The 19,741-nt window shown below is 36.5% G+C and overlaps 1 protein-coding gene and 1 long non-coding RNA gene across 3 annotated transcripts in view; one reads left to right on the top strand and one right to left on the bottom strand.

Moving 5' to 3' along the window:
• Nucleotides 1–832: 832 nt before the first annotated feature.
• vil1 (villin 1) overlaps nt 833–19,741 on the bottom strand; it is a 20,635-nt gene continuing 1,726 nt past the window's right edge. Inside the window, exons 2-21 of one of the 2 annotated variants that reach the window (XM_051905409.1) lie at nt 18,838–19,071; nt 15,450–15,558; nt 15,263–15,337; nt 14,955–15,151; nt 12,859–12,967; nt 10,883–10,993; nt 10,556–10,758; nt 10,378–10,456; nt 9,435–9,533; nt 8,892–9,045; nt 7,083–7,183; nt 6,866–7,003; nt 4,829–4,987; nt 4,055–4,234; nt 3,775–3,920; nt 2,646–2,790; nt 2,370–2,558; nt 2,211–2,279; nt 1,885–2,049; nt 833–1,568 (exon numbers count right to left, since the gene is read on the bottom strand). In XM_051905409.1, the coding sequence (XP_051761369.1) occupies nt 1,455–1,568; nt 1,885–2,049; nt 2,211–2,279; nt 2,370–2,558; nt 2,646–2,790; nt 3,775–3,920; nt 4,055–4,234; nt 4,829–4,987; nt 6,866–7,003; nt 7,083–7,183; nt 8,892–9,045; nt 9,435–9,533; nt 10,378–10,456; nt 10,556–10,758; nt 10,883–10,993; nt 12,859–12,967; nt 14,955–15,151; nt 15,263–15,337; nt 15,450–15,530 (2,514 nt within the window). In that variant the 5' untranslated portion in view covers nt 15,531–15,558; nt 18,838–19,071 and the 3' untranslated portion in view covers nt 833–1,454. The remainder of the gene's footprint in view (nt 1,569–1,884; nt 2,050–2,210; nt 2,280–2,369; nt 2,559–2,645; nt 2,791–3,774; nt 3,921–4,054; nt 4,235–4,828; nt 4,988–6,865; nt 7,004–7,082; nt 7,184–8,891; nt 9,046–9,434; nt 9,534–10,377; nt 10,457–10,555; nt 10,759–10,882; nt 10,994–12,858; nt 12,968–14,954; nt 15,152–15,262; nt 15,338–15,449; nt 15,559–18,837; nt 19,072–19,741) is intronic. The other variant, XM_051905410.1, reaches the window with a different exon arrangement.
• Nucleotides 1,449–19,741, top strand: part of LOC127518568 (uncharacterized) — a 22,049-nt gene continuing 3,756 nt past the window's right edge. The window contains exons 1-2 of the long non-coding RNA XR_007931594.1: nt 1,449–1,585; nt 18,734–18,871. This is a non-coding gene — a long non-coding RNA (uncharacterized LOC127518568). The remainder of the gene's footprint in view (nt 1,586–18,733; nt 18,872–19,741) is intronic.

Raw genomic sequence — 19,741 nt, 5'->3', positions numbered from 1 at the left:
CAGAAGATGGCGCTAGTAAACTATTTTTCACTTGTGCTTCCTGAGGTAAAAGTGGCCTCGCCCAATCTTCACGATCAACTATTTGTGAAATGACCTATAATACTTAAACAAATCACCAAACAACGAATCCATCTCCTAACAGATAAACCAACAAAACGAGAAATGATCGGAAAATAATCCAAACAATCACAAGACAGGGAAAATGCATAGGTCAATCTGTATCTACCTCACAAACGCCATCTGCAGTTTACTGCAGCTATTGCAACCATCTCAAGGTTGGTATTTGCCTCTCTGTTTGCACTGCCTCGCGAATATACTTATTTATAAATCATAATAGAAATATTTATTCATATATTTAATCATTGGTCTGCTGTACTACGAGGTGTCTGAGGTAATTCTACCATTTTCTGCCTATGTTTTTCAAAGGCTTTTTAAGTTACAGTACGTCCCTTATTAAACTCTTTAAAACTCTTGACAACTACAATCCCATAACTTAAACCAGCCTAGATCGTTTGCTGGTCATTTACTGGTTTTAGAGAGGTTTTTGGATACCAGCAAACTAGCCTAGACTGGGCTTTTCTCTTACAAGCTAGGATATCTGATAGCTTTCCTGAGTAATAGGCTGAGTAGTAGGCTGCCATAATTTGACTACCATTTTCAGGCTTTGATCTCTATGCTATTTACATGAGAACTGTACTTACAAGTTTGCTGTTTTGTGAGATTAAGATGCAAATGCTTTGCCCAGGGCCACAAAAAGGGTTTTGCAATACCTTATTGAATTTGTGCATGGGTTAATGTATAATATTTGCATTAGCAAAGAGGCAACAAAAGATTTTCCATTACAATGAGGTCTTTTTCTGTTTATTGACTTTTCCATTAGACAGGTGGTGTGCCTCTTGTATACAGTAAATGATTAATACCATTGGAAATTACATTAGACAGTAGACAGTCTCCAGTACTTAACACTCACTATACATGATTAACCTCATATAAAAATCTTTATTTTAGTTCAAATATATTAAATTTTATTGTAGTGCTTAAGCCACTAAAAAGCAGCTTTTAGTCAGTGCTTGAAGGTATCCCATTGAGATGCATTAAGGAAAGATTAAAATTGAAGTTCACCAAGCAGCTTCAATACTCGCTGTGTAAAAAGGACCTGCAAACTTCATTTTCCCATATCGCCTATATTTTCTGTTGTAAAATTATACTCTAAGGTAATTACATCTGCTTTATAACATTAACTTCAAATACAGCAATTTCAAATAAATCAATTTGCATGTGCCAAAAAATATATTTAAATAAAGTAATTATATACTGTAAACATGTAAATCTATAAACTCTAAAAAGAAATGATCCTGACTGTAGTGTTTTTGCATGGCATCACTACTAACATTCATACAGTTTAGCATAAAATGAAGTCTGTTTTGTAGCACAGGATTGTATTTGTGCCCATCCTAAAACAGGCCCTTTTCTTTCTTTATGTTCAGCTGCTTCCAGGATGGCATAGCATAGAAATCCACCCGAGAAATCCCCATGATCAGGAGGAAGTCGTCGTTTGAGAGATAGTCCTGCATAGATGATAGAGGTATGTGTTATAATTCACACAAAAACTTACAATATATATATATATATATATATTTTTTTTTTTAATTTAGGTGCAATATGACATACTCATATTCTACATATTTGACATACTCTTCACAGATTTTCACATTTATGGTGTTTATTTACTAATTTAGTTTGGCATAAAATGTTCTTATTCCCTCATGTACGTGTTAACAGTAACATTTTATTGTTTTGGGGACAATTTATTGCGTTTTGGCAGTGTGTATTTTATATTTGCTATGGTGTGTGAAAAAAGACATCTGTAGATCAAGAGTTTACCTCTTTTCTTGTGGGATCGACTCCATCCGGCAGGTCTTCCGTCTGAACGTTCACCAGCTTCTCTGGAGGGAAGGTTTGCGTGACAGAACGGGATATCACAGCCCCTTGAGTTGAGCTACCTGAGCTACTTGAGTTGGTTTGGTTTGAGGTTGGTTGGGTCAGATCCTGTGCACAAGATGTCAAGACATTTTCACATGTCACATTTATGGATTTGGCAGGCGATTTTTGACCTAAGCAACTTAAAGAGCATTCAAGTTATACTGTACATTTTATCAGTTCCCTGTAGGTAACTGAACCCATGACCTTGACGTTGCTAACAAACCTACCACAGTAATTTTAATGAGATCAGTTGCATCTCCCAGCTCTGATTTAAGCTGGTCATAGGATTTCCCACCCTAAAAGAGAATAAAAAACATTAATCCCCTGTACCATACACTTGTGAAATATGTTGTCATGCCAAAAGATATATCATGTCAGCTACTTACACTCCACTTTTGTGGGTCCCAGGCGTGGAACCAGCCTGTAAAGGTGGGCGGCTCAAACCCTTGCTTCACCACTAGGATAGGTGTATCCAGGTCACGCCCTGCAGGATGGGACTTCAGATATTCCTGTGCTGTAACCACTGCGTCATGCTTCTCCTTGTCATTGGCACCTTTGCCGATCCACAGGTACACCTGACGGAACATAATTGTGCTGTGATTTTTAGTGGTCTGGAAAAGATATGAACAATTGTGAAGAGAGACATCCACCCTGACATTCACCTGATCCCAGATGTCCAGCAACATTACGTCATCCTCATCCAGGTCATCCTGGTTAAAGTTTGTAATCTCTGTCGCTATAAAGCGACCAGTCTGGTTGGAGCACTCAAACAACCGGGGCGTAACACTGCTGTTCTCATCCTGAAGTCTGAGAATAGGAGAAACTTATAGGCTGTGTCCCAAAACTTGCAAACTGTCTACGTAGAATCACATATATCCTTTGCAAAGAAAGCAAGACCAAAACCCAACTGAAATCAAATGTCCAGTCTCCTTTGTTCTTCACATGAAGAACGCTATTGAGTGCAGCAATGCCCGCCAACTTTTTCTCTGGCATTGGTTCCGGAAGTGTTTTTTCCATTCACTTTTCATTTTTAAAAAGTCTTTGTTAAAGCATTTTAAGCCATGAACCACACTAACCATTACACAAAATTGCAAACTTTTATTTGAAGCAAAAAAGACAAAGACTGAGTAATTAACGGTTTTAATATGGGAAAGAACTACAGTCTCATGGAGCATTGTGAAGGACATAACCGAATTTAAAACGATGGAGAAATATATATACTGAATATAGTAAGTATTTTGAGAGTGTATCAAGGCTGACCAATTACGTCATTTACTTCGTAGTGCTTCATGGGAGTTTACGTTCCTTTGCTGAGCTCTTTTGGCCTGATTTTCTTGCTCGACACTCTAATTGGTGTTTTTTTTTTTTTAAAGCATCACGGGTAATGTAGTTTTTCCACCAGGAATTTCACTGTTAAACATGATTCTTTAAAAAATAAGCTGAAATACTGTTGGCTTCAACAAAAGCTTATACCATTGATTAACAATCTCAGAGCTCACAACAGGTATGTCTTTAAAGGTTTATAAGTTAACGTTAAAAATCAATTTCCCTATGGAGAAAAAAATGGAATTTTTGTATTGAAAACCCAACTGTTGCACTCTTTATTATGCATTCTCTACTACAGTATGTACAGCATTTTAGATTGGCCATTTATAAGGGTTCCATTTCAGTTAGGATGCAGCCTTAGAATGTAGGTGCCCTATGTAGACAGCAAATCAGCTCAATAGGTTTTGGGACAGAGCCATATCAATTTGTGCATTTACAGTGCCCAATGTGCAAATGTTACTGTACCTTTTGCTGCTGGCATATTGGGATTTTCCACCAAGGTTTACCCAGAAGTCAGCTGGTTCCTGACCCTCTGCAATAACATTTTTCTCCCTTTTGGAGATGATGTCAGCCAGTGTTTTGGCCACCTCTCTCTCGTCTCCACTGCAGCCCTGCATTGTAATATTTAAATCAAGTATTTAGGACAGACAGGTAAGAGGTAAGACATACTGGTGCTCTCCTATACTCTTTTGCAGAAACATCTTTTGAAATATGCCAGATGTTTTCAGTATTAAACTCTACCAACCTTGCCATACCACAAGTAGCAGCACTTATCTGTGCTGAGCACAAACACATCATTGGAGTTCAGAGAAGATGAGCGTGGAGGCACCTCAATGGCACGCGTGTTGAACTCATTCGTTCCATGGACGTGAAACAATCTTGCTGATGGCTGAGAATGGGAGGAGCCTTCTCTGGAACTTCCTTCCTGATATTCAATCACAACCAGTCACAACAATGATTTGGCATGCACCGCGAGGATTAAGGACAAGTTTCACTTCTAGCAGCGCCAATTGTTTCCAAAAGACTCTTGCCCCATATTTACCTTTGACCATCCCACCTCAATTGTTTTAAAGGCGCCACACATTTTATGCTTGTCAGGCTGTGATTAGCTTACTTTAATTTTCTTTGCAAATTAAACTTGGATAGGTGAAGGTATTTGCACAGCAAAAATTACGTCACCTTTAACTACTCACACACATTCTTACACTCTCAGAAAAAAGAAGTACACATTTGCATCAAATCTACCCTTAAAGGGTGCACATTTATTATCTTAAGGAAATAATATGACCCCCTTAGGTCCAAATATGCACCCTGATTTGATATGGGACAAAGTTGAACCTTTAAGGTGGCAAGCTGTTGCACTTCTTATTTTTTGCTATTTTTTTTTTTTCTGATAGTGTTTTTATGAACAGAAACAGAATCATTATTAAAACAGGAAGTGTGTTTGGGTTTTGGGTTTCCGTTGTTGCTACGGAAAACTGTTGTTTTGTTATAGAGCAGAACAGGCTGACAGACCCACCTCATAAACAACCATTTTGCCCTTGAAAATGGCCATCAGGTGCATGGGCTCCTTTCCCATGGGAACGCGGACCTGCACCGGTTCTCCATTGTACTTCTGGTCCAGAATCACAGCCTGATATGCAGAGGCTGTCAGCTCCGCTGTGCTTGCATGGCGACCCTAAAATTTCATCAACAGAGTTTCTAGTTTAGGATTTTGGGACAATAGCATTGGTTGTGCTGTCATCAAATGCTGGTTTCCTTGAGATCCAGGGTTGTTCAGCATTCAGAACTGAACTGAGAATACCTTTTTTAAATTCCAGTTAAATTCCTGAATTTTAATTCAGTTGTAAAGGACAATTCACACCACACAGACAGACGCCAACAAACACAAACAATCAAGTTGGCCGTTGGATTTAGAATTTTATAAAAAATAACTGTCATGTTCACGCTATGCCAACAGACACAGACAAGCAGAATGTCTTTACATGTCATTTTCTCACATGAAAAGAGGGCATACAGAAAGAATGAGGTTGTGGGTGAAGCTGTGGTTGCTGTGACGAGAAAGAAAGGGCATGTAGCTTACTTGAATTTATGCAGAGAACTGCAGGTGATCTGGACGAACTGTTTCATTAGAAAGATTAAATACTCCAGCTTCGATAATTGTTCACTGTTTATGATAAAATTTGGTTACAGTGACAGTAATTTCTTAATTTATGTCAGGAGTGCAAAATAATCAGTTGGTAACTAACTTATGATATTTTAAAACGCATATTCAGTCATGTCTGCTTTGGTTTATTTGTGTTCACACAGCTGCACTGAACAGCGTCCGTTAGGGCTTTTAGTCCAAAAGTGTGCATACTTGGAGAAATATTGATATATTTACACAAGATTAGACAGAATCATAATTTCTATTCATTATCCACTGATTTATGCGATCCGATGACCATTGGCGGATTTCTGCGCTGTGTGTGTTTTCACTTCCCAGAGAAATGTTTCTACGTATGAAACATGAAGCTAATAAACACACGATTACGACAGTATATGATTTCTACGGTATGTGATTTTCATATCAATAAAGAATGTTTACATGAGAGTACGTCAGAGTTTGTTGGCATTTGTTGGAAAATCATAGCACAATGCTCAGACATTCCAAGACCCGACAAACGCCGATTAAACATGTTTAGTTGGGTGAAAACAAACCCCGATCGACGCCAGCAAACGCTGACGGGGGGTAACACACTGATCCGACAAATCCCAACGAACGAATTTGTCGGTGTTTGTTGGTGTCTGTCTGTGCGGTGTGAATTGGCTTTAAGCTGCTGAATTCCAATTCAAATGTGAATGTAAGAAAGTAGAATTAAAATTGAATTGAAATTCATATAACTGTAAATTTTAACTATAAAAGCTAAGCTTGTAGAGCCAAACTTTTAATGTTGGCTGAACAAAATTTGAAAAAAAGTTTAAAAAGCTATAGATGTAGATACATTAAAAGGGAGCCAGTTCTATAGTTCAGAATTTTTCACAACCCTATTGTGATCAAGAGGTACACTACCATTAAAAGGTTTGGATCAGTTAATAAATTAATACTTTTATTCTGGAAGGAACATCGAGCTGATCAAAAGTGACAGTGAAGACATTTATAATGTTACAAAAGATTTAAATTTCAAATAAATGCTATTCATTTGAACTTTCTGTTAATTGAAAAGTCTTTCCACAAAAGTATTAAGCTGCACAACTGTTTTCAACATTGATAATATTAAGAAATGCTTATTGGGCACCAAGTCAACATATTTGAATGATTTTTGAAGGATCATGTGACACTGACCGGAGTAATGATGCTGAAAATTCAGCTTTGCCATCACAGGAATAAATGACATTTTAAAATGTTCAAATAGAAAATAGTTATTTAAAATTGTTGTAATAATATTTCACAATATTACTGTTTTTTGATTAAATAAATGTAACCTTGGTTAACATTAAAAAATCTTACCGACCCCAAACTTTTTGAAAGGTAGTGTACAGGGAGTGAGTAAATGAGGGAGGAAGATAAACCTACTTGCCACATGTACAGAATGTAGTGTATTTTGCTGCTGACTTCATATTTGTAGAGAATAAGGTAACAGTCCCCACCATAGAAGTGACCAAGCCACTTCCTTTCCACAGGGACGAGCTCATTGTCCTCTATCCTCCATACCTGAGGGATGAACACATTCATGTAATGAGTTCAGTTTCACTAAGATGAATGAAAGGCAATGAAAGGTCATTTCACTGACCTCGGCTTCGCCTGACCCATCATCCACCATTTTCTGCTGTGCAGCCAAGTCAGGTCTGGCATGCATAGAGGTGGCGTCAAACTTGACTTGCTCAACCTTGGCTACAGAAAGCAATTAATAAAAAAAATGAATAGAGTCAGTCATGTAGAATAAGATAGGTCTGTAAGGGGGTGTTTATACAGGATGCATTCTTCGGTTTTGTCTTTGATATTTTTTAATGGTTGGCCTTCTTCCGCAGGGCAGAAGAATGTGTTTTTTTTTTTTTTTATCAGCGTCTCACCACAGCTATTTTTTTTAAACATAATAACGCATCCTGTATGAATGCTGCCTTATTCTTAAATAGATGCGGTCTTGAAAGGATGACAACTAAAAGTAGCAAAGCAGAACACAGATATACAGTGCCGCTTGAAAGTTTGCGAACCCCTTTCAGAATCTGTGAAAATGTGAAAAATTTTAACAAAATAAGAGAGATCATACAATGCATGTTATTTTTTATTTAGTACTGTCCTGATTAAGATATTTTGCATAAAAGATGTTTACATATAATTCACAAGACAAAAAAATAGCTGAATTTATTAAAACAACCCCGTTCAAAAGTTTGTGAACCATTGATTCTTAATACTGTGTGTGGTTACCTGGATGATCCACGACTGTTTTTTTGTTGTGTGATGGTTGTTCATGAGTCGCTTGTTTGTTCTGAACAGTTAAACTGAGCTCTGTTCTTCAGAAAAAATCCTCCAGGCCCTATGGATTCTTTGATATTCCAGCATCTTTTGCATATTTGAACCCTTTCCAGCAGTGACTGTATGATTTTGAGGTCCATCTTTTCACACTGAGGACAACTGAGGGACTCAAACACAACTATTAAAAAAGGTTTAAACATTCACTGATGCTCCAGAAGGAAATACAATGCATTAAGAGCCGGGGGGTGAAAACTTTTGAACAGGATGAAAAAGTCCAAATTTTTCTTATTTTGTTTAAATATCAGTTTTTTTCATTTAGTACTGCTCTTCGGGAGCAACAGAAGATACTTTCATGTTTCTCAGAAGACAAATTAAGTAAATTTTTCCTTAATCTTCGAATTCAAAAAGTTTTCACCCCCCGGCTCTTAATTCATTGTGTTTCCTTCTGGAGCCTCAGTGAATGTTTGAACCTTTTTTAATAGTTGTGTTTGAGTCCCTCAGTTGTCCTCAGTGTGAAAAGACGGATCTCAAAATTATACAGTAACTGCTGGAAAGGGTACAAATTTGCAAAAGATGCTGGAAAACTGAAGAATCCGCAGGACCTGGAGGATTTTTCTGAAGAACAGAGCTCAGTTTAACTGCTCAGACCAAACAAGGGACTCATGAACAACCATCACAAAACAAAAAAACAGTCGTAGATCATCCAGGTATTTTTTAATTTTGTATGATCTCTTATTTTGTCAAAATTTTTCACATTTTCACAGATTCTGCAAGGGGTTCACAAACTTTCAAGCGGCACTGTATAGATATGGTTAGCTACTTTTCGTTAGCAAATTGTAGTGTAGCTAACTACTATTTCGAAGGATGAACTTGACTGTATTTTAACTTAAACTCTAGCTGGACGAACTACAAGCTTTAAAGTAACTCCCCAAACACTGCATTGCAGAACTGCCTATTTTTTTATGTCATTTTTAATTATTACAAAAAATAACACATTTATTTTTCTCTATTATCACAATCTCCTGAACCTTTTTCTTTTATCTCCTGGACTTCTGTTTTTGCCAGTGCTTCAGCTACGTCAGTAGTGTTTTTAGTGTGGGTCTTCACTCTAGTACACCATGCTCACCTATTTTCCCTGGACTGTGTGTGGTGCCCATTCCAACTGTCTGTCCCTTGTCTGTCCACTTCTGGAAGAGTTGCTTGAACACTGATGATTCTGCTCCTTCACTCACGGTCTCTACATAGGTGGATGAAGGATATCCTTTTGCCTTTATGTAGGCCTAGAACAATAGAACGTTACATGAGATGATGAAGTGTTTGTGAGATGTGATTGCATTAACTTTTGGTGCAATATACTATGCTGAGATTAAAAATATTGGGCCTTATTCACTAACGATTGTGTAGAAGTGTTCTTAAGTGCGCAGAAATGGTTCTCAAGCTAATTTTTTAAAAAAAAATCCAGAATATGTCAGATAATTATTTATCTCTAAATTGGCTTAAAGACTTGAATTTTAAGGACACTTTAAGGAATCAATTAGTTGATGATAAATCATGATTTCTGCATGACAGCATTCATACAAATACGTGCATATGCACATTTGTATGAGGCACATTGTAAAAAATAGTTTGGTTAGTGCTTCATTGGTGTATGTAAATTGTCTGGACTCACCTCTGCTTTCTTCAGAGACTCTGCCCTTTCAGTTTTTGATGCCTTTTTGCCCTTCCAGACAAAGATCTTTATTCCGCCTTGATCTAGCAGATAGCAGTCCTGCCACAGGAATCAGATTTCAATACATTTATACTGCAGCTACTTAGCAGTATCTTTTTTTTCTTTTGAGAGCCATTGTCTTTTGTGTACCAAAATGAGAATTATACACTCAATTTGCATTTGAATAGCTGTTCATCATGCATACATCTTGCTTGTTTCTTTACTGGTCCTGCTTCTCCATTTCAAGTCGACATGAAATCAGATTTGATTCTATTTACTTTTTAAATGCATATTGTGCACAATTCATTGGTGCATACTATTTCTTTTTTTTTTTTTTTTAAAGGTTTGTCTTCATAACCTTGTATCAAAACATAATAATGTAAGAACTTGCTCAGCATCTGAAACAACTCTCTTTTTTCAGTTGATGTCACAAGTTCCTCTTTCTTTTTAGCCCATTTCCTCCAACTACTCCATCCTTGGCTTCAACTCTCATGTTTCACTATCTAATCGATTCCTGATAAATAAAATCAAGTCTCGCAATGCATTTCTCATTGAACATCCCTTTTGTCTTGAGGGTATGTCAGATTACAGAAGCAAAATGGTTTGCCAGGAGCATTTCCTGGTGACTTTGACATTTTGAATGGTAGTCGGTCATATTTGCATCACAACCGCTTGACCAGGTCAAACTGAGTAGTGAAAATGACTGTGTTCCTGATAGTTCTGTCTTATCTTAACAGACATCTACTACAGTTTGTAGGCTTGCACGTTATGCTGATGCAGACCCAATTTACACATATGTCCCTCCCAGCTGTGATCAATGAAATGCACCTGTGCACTTTCACCTTGCTATCAACTTGGCCTTTATACAGAATTGCTTTGGGTGAGGGATCAGGGTTAATCATACCTCAGTTTTCAGTAGGTCTTGTGTGAGAGGTTTCACTGCCACCTCCTGAACTACAAGGTTACCGTCAGCATCTGAAATACTTTTCACACAAGATTGTTTTAGTTGCAGTGCTTATTTTTCAATACAATAATGCAGCAAGATGCAGTTGTGATTTAAAACAGTTTCAAGTTTAACTCACTGAAAGAGTTTAATGGCAGTCTTCAGTTTCTCATCAACAATCTCATCTGGGATGGCATCTCTGATCTCTTTTCTGTCCCCCAATGCCTGCTTCATCATTTTCATGGCTTCCTCAGAGGATTTCTCATCATCTCCTTCCACTACAGTCACTTGTGCTCGACCACCTCTCTCTCGGTCACGAATGTCCTTCGCTAGGTTCATTCCCTATTAAAAGCCATCAGTAAACTTACTGTGCAGATGTTTTAATATAGATCTTCAGCATCAAGAATGTGATTCTTTACTTTAAATTGGGCTTTTTTTGCACAGGAAATCAATTCTAATGGTTTACCCTTAACCTCTCCATTCGGTTACTCTTGGGTCCATTCCACTGAATGATCAGGCTCCCCAGATCCAGCAGGAACACATCACCTTTATTAAAGCTCTTCCAGCTCATTTCCACCTGAACACAGACGGATTGAGCCACATTATTACACTTTTTGGGGGAAATCAGCTTACTTACTTGGGGGTAACACATTACAAGTAACGCGAGTTATGTAATCAGATTACTTTTTCGAGTAAAGTAACACATTACTTTCAAATTTACAACAAAATAGTTACTTTTCTGAATTAGTAACGCAAGTTACTTTGTTTTCCCATTTACTTACTGACACCTGTCCCCATGTTGAGAGAAATCAGGAGTAAGTGCAGAGGCGTTGTGTGCGTTTTGTGAACATGATAGGTATTGTAGTTCTGGTATCACTAAATGTGAACATGCATTTACTCATCTCCCTTGCACAAAAACAGATTCAGTATTTCTCAAAATGAATAAAAATAGTTAAAGGCAAACAGTGGCGCCTGCAGCCGTACGGCTGTACGCACTGTGCGTACCATGAGAAGGGCGCTAATTAATGCCGTTTTTATTTTTTACATAATTTTTAAATTGATTATTAAAATCTTTCTGTGTACACTCATGACATATTAAGAAAGCAAGAGAGAATGAGAATAAATAAAGGTGTGCGTTTGTGTGTTGTAAAGTCAAATGTGTTTATGTGTGTGCATGGGTGGGCGTGGGGGATATGGGTGAAAAGAAATCTGATTGGATAGTTTAGTTTCGTCACTTTTTGCACACATAAAAAATATTACTACGGGGGGGAACGTACCTGTGGGAACATTTTCGCGAGTTGCAAAATAGGTACCAATACGTACATATCACTGCAGTTTCAATGTGAAATGTCCACTGAGTGGCACTAAAAGCGTGTTTTTGTTTGTTTGTTTGTTTGCCAGAACAGATAAATGTGAATATGGCACATTTTTATGACATTGGTTTTTATACGAATCACCGCTGTTCTGATTTTAAAATTTGTTCGGTGAGTAGCGCTAAAAGTGTAATGCTCCATTATTTTTAAAATAACGTACCACCAACACTACACCTAAACCTACCCGATAGTGTTAACAAAAGCAAATGTGACATAAAAAGCATCCGTAATCGTGCCGATTTAGCTTGTTTTGATCTCTCATCTTTGAGCTCTTTTACCATGACTCATTTTTCCCTGGATTCGTACCCAAGTCTACCTCATCCTAAGTACAACTCCATATCAGCTGAGCTACCGAGCAAGCTTGTTATGTCAGAAAAGCGAAACATATGGAGCTGGTTAAGGGATGCAAAGTCCAAAATATATTTGTTTACAAATCGTGCACTTTGGTAGAAAGCGTTTTGAAGTCATAACATAATATTGTGCAAGGAGACGTGAAAACAAGTCTTTATTAATCCATAAGCTGACCCTGTAATAGTAACTGTGTATGAAAGCGATTAAAAGCGCTTGCTGTTTTACTGCCTCTAGTGTTAATTTCTGTTGGAAACTGCAGTGATATGTACGTATTGGTACGTATTTTTGCGACTCGCTGAAAACGTTCACACAGGTACAGTACGTCTTTCCATGAGACCAGGTTGGTTATAATACAAATATACTTTATGTATTTAATCTCACTTTATTAATCATTGTAAAGTAACTAAGTAATGCAATTAGTTACTTTTATGGAGTAATGCAGTATTGTAACGTATTTCTTTAAAAGACAACACTGCTTACTGCCTCTCAAGCTAATTTAAGACACATAATGCATATAATACTAATACATTCACATAATTAATATAATACTAAATCATTTATGATCTGAGTGGTTGGTTTTTGTGTGGTTGACACAAGAAAAAAAGGAGTAGTAAAATGTCACACAGTCTAGGAGGCGGCTTTTTACACCACTGACCAGTATGCAGTGTTGTAGTGGGTCAGAGTTCCTCTATTGTAGTCTGATTGGGGCTATTCTTACCTCTCCTGCAACCACATGCTTATTTCCCTTAACATGCAGCAGTCTGCGAATGTTGTACGTGTTTGTCTCCACTTGTTTCATCCCAGATGCGACACCACCTTTTTTGTATCTAGAATAATGAGATTAACAGGGTGATTAATTGTTAGTCATTTTCACTCACTCAAAGTTTATCACTTCTTAGTTGGAAGCTGAATGTAAAAAGTCTATTTTTGTAATCTTCCACATTTTTTGTTTACTCTTCGTGACTAACAGAAGAGAAGCATTCTAAAGTCATGTGCTTCTCACAGCATCTTAAAAAAGAGGCTCATTTGCGGAAATTACTATTGACGGAAAATATATGCAAAGGGTATGAAATCACATGAATTTGAACTCTCCTTGAAAATGTCATTTATAAACCATAAATTACAGTAAGGGATGACTCCCGTCAAGAACATGCTAGGGTCAGTTTTCACCAAAATAAATTAGAAATTGTAGTTTGCATAAATAAAATTAAGGGTATTTTTAGGATCGTTGAAGTTTTTTGCATTTTGACATTATTTTCAGGGCAACTGTAATGTAACATACATACTATTTAAATGGTAAAGCCTTTAAAATATTCTTATTTAAACACAAAATCAAACTATAATCAGAAGAACATTTGGGAATAATGGGAGAATTACAAAAACATCCAAAGTAAAACATCTGGAAACAAAAATAATGAGAATTTGTGGGCAAAGTAATTGTTATTAAATTAAAGGGTTAGTTCACACCAAAAATTTTAATTCTGTCATTAATTACTCATGTAATTTCAAACCCCTAAGACAGGGGTGTCCAATCCTGCTCCTGGAGGCCCACTGTCCTGCAGAGTTTAGCTCCAACCCTGAACCAGCTAAACAAGGTCTTACTATAGGCTAGAAACTTCTAGGCAGGTGTGTTTAGGCAAGTTGGAGCTAAACTTTGCAGGACAGTGGCCCTCCAGGACCGAGTTTGGACACCCGTGCTCTTCGGAACACAAATGAAGATCTTTTTAATGAAATCTGAGAGCTTTCTGTCCCTCCATTGACAACTACGCAACTACCACTTTCAAACCCCAGAAAGGTAGTAAAGACATCATTAAAGTAATCCATGTGACTCCAGTGGTTTAACCTCAGTTTTATGAAGCGATGTGATGTGAGTGCTTCGTTTGTGCATAAAAACATAATTTACCACTTATTTACAAAATATTAAACTTCAATGAGATCTGCTCTTGCATCAACACAACACATATGCATCATAGTGTGTTGGAGATTAATATTTTGTAAAGAAAGTGGTAAATTATGTTTAACAAAGCACTTGCGTCCCTTCATAAAATTGAGACTAAACCACTAGGGTCACATGGATTACTTTTATGATATATTTACTACCTTTTTGGGGCTTGAAAGTGTTTAGGCTATCAATAGAGTGACAGAAAGCTCTCAAATTTCATCAAAAATATCTTAATTTGTGTTCCGAAGATCACATTTGACATCAGGGTGAGTAATTACTGACAGAATTTTCATTTTTGGGTGAACTACAGTCAAACCAAAAATTATTCAGACGTTTTTGATATTTTGATATATTTTTACTAGTGGGTGCAGGACACTGTAGTTCATTTATGTAAGTGAGGATAGCAAAATAAAGTAAACTGTGACATATTATACCCAAAAATTCTTCATACAGTGGACTACCAGTAAAACTGATAAAAATTTGGAACTAAAAATTATTCAGACACTTTGACAGGATAATGTTTTGCTTAAGTGTTATCTGACATAATTAAGATTATTTTCTTCTGGCACAGTTTAACTCATATTTTATTACCATTTTTTTTTTTTAAAAACTATAGTGAATAAATTGTAATAATGAATTAAATGTTCAAGGTGTATGAATAAATATTTGGTTTGACTGTATCCCTCTAATGTCAAAATACAAAAATCTTTCTAAAAACAGGCTTCATTTGTTTATGCAACATTTTATTTTTATTTATTTTATTTATTAGCCATGAATCCTAATGGTGCTGAATATATATTTATTTGAAAAAAAAAAGTGTGACCTTTACAATTTTTGATTAGATTAATCCAAAGTAATCCAAGATGTCTTACACGATGCCCTGTTTGAAGTATCCTTGGAAGGTGGCGCTCTCATGGCCCTGGGTCTCACGATGCTGCACAGCAACGCCCCCTAGGTGATCATCCATCTGTGTGGTGTATATCGCTGCTGCTCCCTGCTCATCCTGGGAGGTGGCCTTGCCCAGCCAATAATGAATGTCATAGGAGTAGTTGTTGCTGGTCTTGTGAGTCTGAAAATTATTTTTGTTTCTTATTAGCTCAAACATTTGTTCACTGATCTCTAAGGTTGTCAGCTCGAAAGTACTAGAGTTAATTACCGGGCACTTAGTGCTGATACTTACATAGAGTATTACATAGCTGTCTCCCTCAAAAAACTGTCCGAATGTTTTAGATGGACAGGGCACAAGCTCCATGTTCTGCATCGATTAAACAGAAAACTGATTAGTGATTTGCTAAAGATGGTGGTATTTCATATGTTGAATGCACTGATTTGACAAAGTATCTGTGCTGTCTATCATTACTGCTTACCTCCACTCTCCATATCTGAAGTCCTGGTGTGGTTTTATTGAGGACTTTGGGAACATCGGTCTTGACTTGGTCCTGTGGCATGGTGCCAGCTTAAGTCTCAATGAAATACCTGGAAGAGAGAAAAAAAGGGAGGGTTGGATAGGAATTACTTGAATTCAGTGAGACAAAATGTTTCCTAGAATTACATATCCTGTGTATGATTTCCTCATAAATGTTTGTATGCATCTAATATTACACTGAGTAGTATTATCTAATACAAAGTTTACCATACCCATATTTTGTATCTACACTTTTCCTGACCTCACCGTATAGCAAAGTATATAATAGTAAAAGTTACTATTCACAAAAAAAAAAAAAGATTATTCTGTCATTATTTATTCACCCTCATGTCAGTCCTAAAGCTATATGCAGTTAAAAAAAAATGCTGTATTCGATATTAGACTTGTAAAGATTGAGTGATGAGTTTTTGAACTAATAATGAAATATGTTCATCCCACAAAGCTATAAAGTGACTTCAGATGACTTGTTTTTTGTTGTTTATAACCTTGGTTTATATATAAATGGTTGCTTAATGATTTCTTTCCTGTTAGGCTTATTCAGTGTCATTCAAAGACAAAAGTGGGTGCGGCCTAAACAGAAGTCAGTTTAGTTCATGTATTAGTAAACCAAGACACTAAAGCAACAGTTAAACGGAAGAAAGATAGTCAGCCACCCCTGGGAAAGGAAGTGAAAGCCTCATGTCGTATATCATGCAAATCTGTAGTAAAAAGACTACGCCTCTACATCTGCGGCAGTTATCATTAAGTGTGGTTGATGTCAGGGTGTGTTCGAGTCCTACAGTCCTTCACTTTATCTGCAGAAGTGAGCACATAGTTCAAACCCTGTTAGCTGCAAATAATCTTTTTTTGAACTTATTTTTACTTTTTACTTGAGAAGGAAAACTGTTTAAAATGACATCTTTTTATTTATAAAGTGTTTTTGAGATATATGCATGTGGTAAAACAAAAAAAGCTTAATTCAGGATATATTATAGGTGTATAGAAGATGCTTAATTGTTATGAAAATAAATGCAAACTGCAAAAAGCTTCCTAAAAATAGGCTTCATTTTTATGCACGTTATGTATTTAATTTTAATGTATAAATTTATTTTTAACTTGAGATATATTCTCTGAAAACAATTGAAAATATGTATTTTTGTATTTCAAACGATAATGGATATTTAAACATTTTACTGAAAAACAGACAAAATGCTGAATTGGCTATTTAATTTTATAATTTAATGATAAAAATCCCAATAATTTTTGTTGTGTTATCCAATCCACTTTTATTATTTATTATATAAATATTTTTTACATTGACCCAGGTAACCCATGATTATTATGTATCTAAAGGAAGTTGTACATGGTTAATGATAGTCAGGGGACTATAAAAATTTGATTATATTGCGTTTGCTTTGTCTTTGTTGTGTGCATACTACCCCTCTGTTTAAATATACTGCAAACTATGTGGCTTGTGTGGTATAGTGTCTCTGTTTCAAAGCCATGGCTTCTCATCTTAAAGCATCAACCAAATCCTCTCTATCCTATCCTCATTTCCACTATCTCTATCCTCATTTCCGCATTCTGGTTTTTCCACATCCTGGTTCCACTGATTTAAAAAACTTTCCATTGCTTGATTGCTATCATCTATTTTCAGACAACTGCATTTCTGTGGTGTTGTGCCTAACAAATTAGGCAGGAAGCTACTATCATGTAGATCATGTGGTGTCATCGCACCAGATGATAGCTCTTATAAGAAACGGTATTGTAATTTAATGATGCCTTTCGGGCAATGTGATGTATATTTATCATCACAATATAGTTCAGTCACCTGCAAGCAATCACATCATTAATTATAATATAGTTCAGTCATCTGCAAGCAATCACATGATTGCCATATGGCACAAGCTGATTGGCCTCTGCTAATCCTGCAGCCAGTAAGATTGCTTGCTCTGCAGCAGCAACAATAATCAACAGCAGCAGTGTAGCACATCTAGTCCGCCAAGACCAAAGCCATGTAAAACGTCAGATCATGTACATTATCAACAAGTAATATACATACATGCATACATACAGTATACACACCCTTTATGGATCTACACACACACCCTAGAAGATCATTTTCTGTTTGCATATCCCAAATTTATGAGCTTCCTTATCAACATCTTTTTATGTTTGCCTGGTACCTTGCAGCGTACATGTTGATATGGTGTGATAATACAGATGACTCAATCTCTCTTGTTTGATTGGATGGTTGGGTTTTATTAGGGGGTTGTATCGCTGTCTCTAGTGTGAGCAGATTGCACTGACCCTTAAGTCACCGATCACAATCCCTCTGCCCAGTGCAAAGGTCCATATTTCCTAACTAAATCCTAAAAGTTATGTCGTTGGTGCAATAATGGCTCTGCTCTGCTGTTACAATTACAACAGCATATCATGAATTATCTGCCCTCCAGTATTACTAGATGCGGTGTGTCAGAACAAACAGGAAAGTGTGCAGAGTTTTTATTTAATCGCCCAATGTTTGATCAGGCCTGACAGTGCTGTGTACATGGCTCATCTCCACCTCCTTCCCTATAACCTTGATTAATATTCTTCCTGTATACTCTTCCAACTCTTCCATCTTCCATAAGCTTCTGTTTCAGTCCTAAGCGCATCAGATTTTGCACTGAAAACCTTATAATGTATAATGTAATATAGGCTAAAATAGCATGTTGATAAGTTATTCAAGCATAAAGCCAGCATATAAAATGGACGCTTTTGGTCACCAGTCATTCATCAAGACATTGACTTTGTTTGCCCATGACCTTTCACTATGAATAACAGCAAACAAGCTTAAACACCAAACAGACATTGGTATTGCCAGATACACTGTATACTAACAATATTAAGAGAAGGACATTTCATAAGGACATTTGATCCTAGAAGGGAAGGGACAGTCAGAAATAAATATTCTCATTAGAGAATTATATGTGCTTCAGGAATTGATTTGAGGAAACTTTTTGGGAAATACTTTATATATGAATGTACATGATGTCCCTTTATATCAAATGCTTCAAATGAATAAGTTAATTGATTCAATAGATGTAAGAAGACAGGAATATTTTTTGCCGCCAATGTTAGAAGAGTAATTAAAAATAGTTATTCATGATCATGCACACAATAATATTCTGATATTCAATTAAGAAGCACTGTTGTATTATTCACCAAATTTACAACTGGTTTTCCCCTTTTCTTCTTTAACAGGGTCAACTTTTACAGTCTGCTTGGCTAATGAATCACTTTAATGGGCATCTTCAAAGCTAAAGGTCTTTTCTGCAATGGAAAAAGTGAGAGTAAGAGGAACTCACCTGCCACCGGAGCAATCGAGAAGGACGCAGCCAGGTAAAGGTGCTGCTGGTTCACAGACAGTGGTGGAGACTGTACAACTCCCTCCCTCTCTACTTTACAACCCTTGCACTTTTATCTCTCTGTTCATTCACTCAGGGCCATATATGGCAAGAGCAGGTGATATGCATACAGGTGTGTCATATCTGTAGTTACATGCATGAGGTTCATCTCAGCCCCCTCCCCAGTAGATCTCTCTGAGCAATAAAGCAAAACAAATGTATTGTTTACCTCTCCACCCCCAGCCCATCTGGTGCTGCACATACTTTTCCTTTGCATTTTACTTTAATGTGTTGAAATAACTGTGTACAGTAAAATTCAGTAAAATTTTTATTTAAAGAGCATAACAAGAAAAAAATTAAATGCACTATATAAATGTTAATGATTTTATAATATTCTCCAGGCATGACGTTTAATGGCTTTATTTATAGTAAAACTTCAAAATCAATTTTACAGTTCTCTGATATTCTAGGGAGTTCCATATACTTTTTTCAGGGGTTATATATAAAAACCACAGAGAAACCACTATATACATTCATTTATTTAAAACAATTCTGGTCTGTCTTTAAAATTAATTTTGTCATTTTGAAAGTTTTAAAATGCCCTTATATTTCTGTATATTCCACGGAATTGACTGCAGACAGTGCAGTCTGTATCTCTTTGCTTGAGCAGATAGAATTGTATTCCGTGAAGAATAAGACCTTTTTACAAATTCATAAGTTACACATTCCCTTTAGTTCTGCATACTACATATCTAATCTGCTCAGAAAAAAATATATAGTTAAAGAGAAGGAGAGGCTCCAAAGCATGAGGTCATATCTACCTATGAGATATTGGCAATTAGTAAGATGAGTCAGCTTATATGAC

The sequence above is a fragment of the Ctenopharyngodon idella genome, chromosome 9 (assembly GCF_019924925.1).
Source record: "Ctenopharyngodon idella isolate HZGC_01 chromosome 9, HZGC01, whole genome shotgun sequence".
In the NCBI taxonomy this organism is placed as follows: Eukaryota; Metazoa; Chordata; class Actinopteri; order Cypriniformes; family Xenocyprididae; genus Ctenopharyngodon; species Ctenopharyngodon idella.
This window is presented reverse-complemented; position numbering and strand designations above follow the sequence as displayed.